Source organism: Pezoporus wallicus, unplaced genomic scaffold (assembly GCF_028554395.1).
Source record: "Pezoporus wallicus isolate ANWC-B61680 ecotype Strahan unplaced genomic scaffold, APGP_CSIRO_Pwel_v1 contig_10790, whole genome shotgun sequence".
NCBI classification, from domain to species: domain Eukaryota; kingdom Metazoa; phylum Chordata; class Aves; order Psittaciformes; family Psittacidae; genus Pezoporus; species Pezoporus wallicus.
In genome coordinates, this window is record NW_026640522.1 from 402,234 (window position 1) to 410,762 (window position 8,529).

The 8,529-nt window shown below is 48.1% G+C and overlaps 1 protein-coding gene across 1 annotated transcript in view; it reads right to left on the minus strand.

Annotated features, from left to right (window-relative positions):
* The window catches only part of EXD3 (exonuclease 3'-5' domain containing 3), a 287,857-nt gene extending 279,435 nt beyond the window's left edge, over positions 1–8,422 (minus strand). Inside the window, 1 exon segment of the mRNA XM_057419277.1 lies at positions 8,306–8,422. Coding sequence (XP_057275260.1) covers positions 8,306–8,422 — 117 coding nt within the window.
* Positions 8,423–8,529: the final 107 nt, after the last annotated feature.

The following is an 8,529-nucleotide window of genomic DNA, read 5'->3' on the forward strand; positions in this document are numbered from 1 at the left end:
GCTCTGGGGAGACCACCCCCTGCAGCCCTGATCCAGCTCTGGGGCAGCAGCACAAGAGGGACATGGAGCTGTTGGAGAGAGGCCAGAGGAGGCCATGGAGATGCTGCGAGGGCTGGAGCAGCTCTGCTCTGGAGCCAGGCTGAGAGAGCTGGGCTGGGTCAGCCTGGAGAAGAGAAGGCTCCTGAAGGGGAGACCTGAGAGCAGCTCCAGTGCCTGAAGGGGCTGCAGGAAAGCTGGAAAGGGGCTTGGGACAAGGGCATGTAGGGACAGGCCAAGGGGAATGGCTTTAACCTGCCCGAGGGGAGACTGAGATGAGCTCTTAGGCAGAAGCTCTTCCCTGTGAGGGTGCTGAGGCGCTGGCACAGGGTACCCAGAGAAGCTGTGGCTGCCCCATCCCTGGCAGTGCTCAAGGCCAGGTTGGACACAGTCTTGGAGCAAGCTGCTCTAGTGGAAGGTGTCCCTGCCTGTGGCAGGGGTTGGAACTGGATGAGCTTTAAGGTCCCTTTCAACCCATTCTATGATTTTATAACCCAGCTACTAGCAGTAATGCCAATGCAGAAGTGGGAATTTAGAGGCTAAGTAAAGCAACACATTAAAGCTGAGGTTTATGCTATGTAGGCATGGTTCCAGCACAGGAAACCTGAACTATGGTTTTGCCAAGCCTGCCCAGTGTGGGTGTGATTCAGTGCTAATTACTCAGAAAAGCGTTTCAAGTGCCACTGGTCTGGTATGCTTTGTTTTAAAGCAAAACATGGCATGTTTTGGACAATGTTTAGATTGTGTTTATGTTTACAGACAATCTGACTCCTGCATATAAAGAAGGCTTCTCCTTGGTGAAGCCTAAAAGAATCAAGAAAAGTCAAAAGTCATGTAAATGATCTGGCTCTATAATCTTGCCAGAACAGAAGCAGCACCAAAGGTTCGCCAAAGGGAGCAATAATCATGGTCTTAGGTTTGACTTCCCTGACTCCTACTTTCTTCAGTATTCTAATCATATTTCTTAAACATTCTAAACCACTTCAGATTTCAAAGCACATTTACAAATATTAATTCTCCCAAGGTAAAAATCATAGAATCACAGAATAGTTAGGGTTGGAAAGGACCTTAAGCTCACCCAGTTCCACCCCCCCCTCCATGGGCAGGGACACCTCACACTAAGCCATGGCACCCAAGGCTCTGTCCAGTGTGGCCTTGAACACTGCAGGGATGGAGCATGCACAACTTCCCCGGGCAACCCATTCCAGTGCCTCACCACCCTTACAGTGAAGAACTTCTTCCTTATATCCAATCTAAACTTCCCCTGTTTACGTTTTAACCCGTTACCCCTTGTCCTATCACTACAGTAAAATCATTATGCTCTTTACTACAGAACAGAAGTGAAAGAAATAATAAGCTATTCATCAGAGGCACAGAAGGGACCGATGTAAAGGCTGGTATTAAACCCCAAGAGTTTCTGAAACAAATGATTGTTTCTAAAGGGTTCACTTTCAAGATGATGGTAATACAAAAAAAAGTTCCAAAATGGATATACATTCAGCATCAAGGCAGCTCATGGGGTAAAGGCCCATGCACTAAATCAGCCTGCAACAAACTATCTTGCCTTGCATCACAAGATACCGAAGTGGGCAACAGGAAAGCCCATGGCAGGGGGCTGGAACTGGATGAGCTTTAAGGTCCATTCCGACAAAGCAGTCTGTGATTCTATATATGTTAATCTATCTCAGGCTTCACACTCTCTGCTCTGGGGTTTTCACTCCACACTTTCTACTCTGGAAGTTACCTTGGCATCAGGACTTTCCCCTGCAGAGTACGTGGGAATGCTGCTGACAGCAGCTCCCATATGTGATTCCAGAGTGCCCTCTAACGAGGCTGAGCTGGATTTCACAATACAGGCAGGGAACCCAGAAAAACCCAACGTGGGGCTTTCCAGAAACTTCTCATTAAACACTAAGCTTTGTTTCCATCTGAACTAAAGGGCAAACCAGATGATAGACACGATCTGGTGACTGCTGCTGCACGGAACTTTTACATTTCCCTACAAGCCCTCATTGGTAAATACCTCAGCAGGCAGCAGTACTAAAAATGGGGAAATCCACAGCGCTCCCATTCCAAGAAGAAAGGATACTGAATCAGATGAGAACCCGAGGCAGCTAACCCAGCACAGTGTTTTGAGACAGGCTGTGTGGAACTCAGTTATCTTGTAAGGAATTGCAGGGTGACTTCTCAACAGAGGATGTAGTTAAATCAAATTTAACAGAAAAAAATATCATGAATGAAGCTTGCAAATCAAAATGGAATCCTCATAAATCTGCTCCCTAACACACTGCCTCACCATAAAATACTGGTTATTTGAAAGGATGTCTTCATCAGAGTAGTCACACAAACTACAGTGATGAAACTGCATTTGCTTAAATTTCTATGACTGGTATTTGGTTTATTGTCAAGTTCCCTTTCACATACCTCCACCAACTAATAAAGCGTACTGCAAACAAAAGGTATTTGTATTACTTCCAGAAGCAAATTTCACACAGAAAAGCTGAGCCCAATCCTCAAAACAGAAATTAATTTTACTAATCTCAATGTCAAACTGTCAAAGTAGGACTTTTCCATGGAAATATCTACCTGTAAATATGCCAGGAGGGCACCGAGTGGGATCGGAACAGCCCCAGCAGCCTGTGGAACTGCTGCCCACCACCTCCCACCACCTCCTCACCAAGGCGCCCTGCCCAGTTGTCCCCCAAACACCCATCTAGTGGAAGGTGTCTGTGCCCTTGGCAGGGGGTTGGAACCAGACAACCTTTAAGGTCCCTTCCAACCCAAACCAGCCTGGGATTCTATGATAGGGTGAAAGAAATTGTCAAAATAATCAAAATGGGAAATGATACCTCTCTAAGCTCAGGCAAGCCAGTGACTAGAAAGGGGCAGGAATTCCTGGAGCTGCACTGCCCCCACCCCAGAACGGGGGGGGTCTGACAAATGCCTTTGAGCAGACTTGGGTCCAGGGACCAGCAAACTCACCCCTGGAGGAGCACGGTGAAGGTGTGACCTGCCGAGTGCTGCCAGGGAGTTCCGCTGCCACTGCAGAGCTGCAAGGAAGCAAACGGGGCTGTGAACACACGGAGCTCTTTGCACTTGCCAACACCCCACCGAAGCTCCATGATCCAAACTCCAGCACTGTCTTGGGAAGACAGAGACTGGAAAGTATCAAATGTTTTCTTGAACAGAGCCTTACACACGTGCCAGCATTTTTACATCGTGCGGAACATCTCTAATGTAACGTTAAGATCATGTGGCCGAGAGTCACAAAAGACCTACAAGAACCCCATAGTGATGTTACAAAACATTCAAAGAACCATCATCCTCATCCAGGCAGGTTATCCACTGTAACAAACACACCATCAGCAGGAAACCTCCACTCCTGTCCATCCCGAATGACCCAGTGGCAACCACTGCTTCCAAAACAAAGCCCGAACAATAACGCTTTTAACCACATGGCCCGGAAGAACCTGCTTTGCACAGACCGAAACAGCAGCTATTTATCCTGTAAAGCAAAACTGCACTCCCCTTCTCAAAAAGCCATTTCCATTCAATTTTGTAACAGTGGGAGACTGTAGTCCCCCAGGAATATTTTCCATACATTTATAGTATTGTATAAACTAAGAAAACCCACATGGAATAGTATTTCTAAGCAGTGCTCCCTGTGCTCTCTCAACCCCCTCTCACAGCACTGCTGCGCTCCAGCCAACTCCTCTCCTGACATAACAGCTTATTCCTTGAGGAATAAGGAATAACTCCTTCAGGCAGAGCTGGACATTACAAAGATCAGCAGTGGATGGGCAGTGAAACAGACTTTTATTCCATGCACATGTAACCCACGCAAGGCTCAATGAAATTGTGCGACAATCAAAAACGACCATAAAGTGCCTTTTGAACCACACAGCAGAAAGTTTCAGCACAGAACAGAGATGTAAGAGAAAAAAACCCTGTGAAAGTAGTAACTGAACCACACAATTTACATGCACAGCTATACTTTGTATACTTTCCAATACTTTGTAAAGTATTCTGCTTTTTGAAGGCAAGATGAACAACGGCAAAGAATAAATTGCACTGTATGGGTACAACTTGCCATAAATTAAGGAAAAACAGCATTATCTCAATCAGAAAAAAAATTGCCCAAAATGATGGAAGCCACACATTTAGACTTAACACGGCAAAAGATAGCACAGAGGGTTATTCTATGAGAATTAGTAACACATGATTTTGGGTTTTCTTCTATGGAAATGTCTTTGGCAATAACAGTTGCCTCAACCCTCAAACAGGTCTATCCCAACATAGGGCCAACACCAAGAACTATGTCCAGAGCATCATCCCGAGCGAGTGGCAAAGCTGAGACAAACTAAGCTGCTCATTACATACAGGGTTTGCTTGCTTGATTTTTAGCTGCAGACCATATAACATCATTTGCCCCAAATCATCCAGCAGGTGGCTGGCACAGCTGGGAAAGGACATCCCACTCCTGACCTCAAAGGTCTGGACGAGGCTCTCACCATCCAGGCCCAAGTTACTGCCATTTGGTCCCGCTGCAACACCAAACCTCCACATGGATCCACAGAAGAAACAAGACTTCTATCCTCTGGGAAAACAGCTTCCCAGACTTCTCTTTTGATCAAAATCTAACTGGAGTTTCGCTCCAGCCCTCCCTCATCCCCCCCCCTTTCATTTTTCCCACAAGAATTTTCAGCCTTTCCCACTGATGTCTCCCATAGCTCTCCCTACACTGCATTAGTATATTACACATTAACTCAAAGATGAACATGTGAAATAGCATGATGTTCAGCACAGCCTAACTCCTCTTCCTGTCACTGACATTCTGCTCCTTTCACACTACAAAGTTCCCCCATGGCCACCCTTTTCCTCAATGCACGGGATTACAAAGGAGCTGCTGGAGGAGCTGTTGTGGCACTGAGCATCTGCAGAGTGCTATGAAAAAAAGAACTTTTATTTAGAAGGACACAAACTCAATAATTCACTTTTAAATCAAAATATTAAAACCTGGTTCAGGAGAACACTCCTAATGCCAATGAAACATCTCTGGCCAACTATTTCTTTACTTGGAGAAGAGAAGGCTCCTGAAGGGGAGACCTTAGAGCAGCTCCCATGCTTAAAGGGGCTACAGGAAACCTGCAGAGGGACTTTGGACAAGGGCCTGTAGGGCCAAGCCAAGGGGAATGGCTTTAACCTGCCCGAGGGGAGACTGAGATGAGCTCTTAGGCAGAAGCTCTTCCCTGTGAGGGTGCTGAGGCGCTGGCACAGGGTGCCCAGAGAAGCTGTGGCTGCCCCATCCCAGGCAGTGTTCAAGGCCAGGTTGGACACAGGGGCTTGGAGCAAGCTGCTCTAGTGGAAGGTGCCCCTGCCCATGGCAGGGGTTGGAGCTGGAGGAGCTTTAAGGTCCCTTCCAACATAAACTAGTCTGGGATTCTGCATGTGCTTCATGCACCACACATTTGTCTGATGTGGTTTTATGCAAGCAGCATATTCAACTCCCCCAACACAGAGAGCTGAGAAGTTTGCTGCAACTGCCAGATGGTGAGGATCACCAAAACTTCGTGCAGGTGAGTGTCACTATTAACAGCATTACTGCCTTAAAAACCTGCAGCAGAGGTTTTCTGATGGATTGCTCACATCCCAGAACGTGCATTTTCCTGGTTCTATTCCACATGCTGAAATTTGATTATTCCTGCCCTATTGTTTGCACTTACAGTGAGGAAAAACATGGAAACAGAAGGCATGGCTAATAAGGATGCTTGAGCCAAAAAGCTGACACACAGCCATGGGCAGGTTCCTGTTCTCCATATAAAACCAGGGATGCACCAAGCCCCTGGCACATACCAGAACACACAGAGCTCCGTAAGACAGTTTCACATTCACAGAGGAACAGGGAGATTTATTAATTGATTTCTTAAAAGTCATCATTTCAGAGGGAGTCAACAAAGCCTGGAGCAGACCCCATCATCCCACACCCTTTTATAAAACCTAACACCTTGAAAGCACTCTCGTCCTGTTGAAACAATTCATTGAGACAAACAGATCCCCAAGGTCCTTTACAGGAATGTGAAGAGATAAAAACAGTGTAGGCAGAAAGTCCTAGCATGGAAACCTTGCCTTTGCTGAGGGTGAAAAACTTGTACGCCTTAACAAATCCCTTCCTACATCAAATCTGGATCACTCTGGAGACAGCTGGGGACGACACAGTAGATGAGGGAGGAGATTCCCTGAACTAGCACAGCACAACTTGGTGTCTGCTCTCTGTGGCCAAAGTGATGATTTCAACAAACACTCCCTTAACCTAACTGTGCTCTGGAAGAACAGCATGTGGAAATCCCCTTGAAGCAGAAGGTCATCCAAAAGCATAAAGATTTCATCTTATCTTAACATATAACTACAGCCCTTGAAGCAACATTAAAAAACTCCTGCTATTTCTGCAGCCAAGAAGTAGAGCCCAGAAGGTGACTCACTGATAATCTCACCATCTCCCCCAAACCACACAGGCACCTCATACCAGCAAACTGCCCAACGTCTCAGGTTTAAGCCCATCTTCAAATTCGTTATCATTCCAGCTGAAGAGCTCCAAATCACAACAAGCCTTTCCCCTCTGCCATGAACCATTCCTGGAATTACCCCCCCCCCCCCCCCCCCAGTGCCAGGAAATTATGTCATATTTAAAAGAATTTGTGTAGCTTTGACTTTCAGTTACAGGATCACTCTTCCATAGGCATGGACTTCCAGAGTGGCTGAGTCACTCCTGAACCCTCTCGTCTTGGATGGGCCTGAATACACTGAGTTCAGTAAGTCCATTTCATGGCTTGTTTTCCAGGACCAGAACATTTCTATGGCCTTCTCTGAACTCTTCAGTATTTCCATCTCTTATTTGAGAACTCCTGGAACTGCAGACTCTGTGCCAGCAGCCCACTGTAACCCCACCACGTGCACACACATCATCACCCCACCACGATTCTCTTTCCAAAAAGCAAAAATACCCAATAATGGAATCAGTTTCTCCCACAACAGCAAAGTTCAAATTGCATCACTGTGTAACTGAGCCCTGCGTGTCGCTCTCTACCACCTCTGTGTCTGAGGTAGGAACCTGTCCTGGTTTCTAAACCTCACACAGCCTTTTTCATTACATTAAGATCCTTCTCCATCTGCCCGGGAAGGTCAGAGCAGGCTACAGCAGTCACATCTTGTCAGTATCAGTAAACCTTAACTGTGAAGGTTACAAACCTTCTTTTGGATAAGTGAAGTCAGTATTAGTGTTGGAACAAAGAACTGGTACATGGAAGAGCTGCACAGAAACAACCAACTTGTTTATGTCTTCCAATTAACAATCAAGGCACAGGGCTTGTTCCTAAGGCCATTGTTCAGTTCTGTGCTGCTGCCCCAAGCCACCACCTCTGTTCCATTAGGGCAGATCACATTAGTCAGATTCCTCAGAGAGCTTCAAGTGTGTGATACCAGCGACACCATCAGTTGAGTTCATCACATCATGAAATCCGCTTTCAGGAACACCGAGACAGGGTGAACACCTCTTCCTTCAAGCCTATGTTGTATCACCTTTAATCTCCACATTCACCGTATTTATAGCACAGAATTATGTACAAAGCTCTACATACTCGTTATTTTTTTGTTCCGCCTACTGACATCACGTAACAAACTTTCTTAAAACACTTTTAACCCTTCCATAGGTGTGGACAATGCTCGAGGTACTTCCAATCCCTCTGGCTTGCTCCCCCATCTTCCGAAACATTTAAAGTCGGTGACAAGAGCAAAACCAGTTTAGGACAAGGCAATCTGAAATCACACTTCTGAGCTGCCAGTAAGGCGACCGCCACAAATGCCTTTGGCTTCCGTTGATAGCTTGTAATTATTCGCTCCTATTACCCCCGTAGTCAGCGCGGTAGCTCTCCAGGGCTGCCAGGCTGCCGCGGCTCCTGACTGGGAGCTCCCCTCACATGGGTTTATGGCTACGCTCCCCTCCGCGCCTCCCCTGTCCCAGGGAGCGGGGGGGAGCAGCCGGTGTCCCCGGCCCGCGCTTTACTTCAGGCAGCCCCGGCCGAGGCCCACGCAGACCCCCAAGCCCTGCCCCACCGCCATCGCCATCGCCATCGCCATCCCCCCCCCCCCGAGGCGCCCGGAGCCCCCGCTCCCGCCCCGCGCGGAGCCCCCGAGCCGCTCCGTGGCTCCGTCCCGGCTGCGGGGCGCGTACCCGCGGAACGGCCGCGCGCAGCCGCCGCCTCCTGCCACTCACCTGGCTCCGGCCCGGAAGCGGCGAGGATAACACCCGAGTGCGCCGCTCAGAACCTTCCCTGTCGCTCCCGCCTCTCCGCTGCGTGCGGCAAAGGGAACCAGCTACGGAACCTTTCATGTGTAGCCCCACGCCCCCATCGGGCTTCTTTTCTGGGGGCACTCGTGGACGCGCCGGTAGGGGGCGGTGTCGCCCGTTGCAGCGTGGCGGGTGGGCGGGCGGCATTA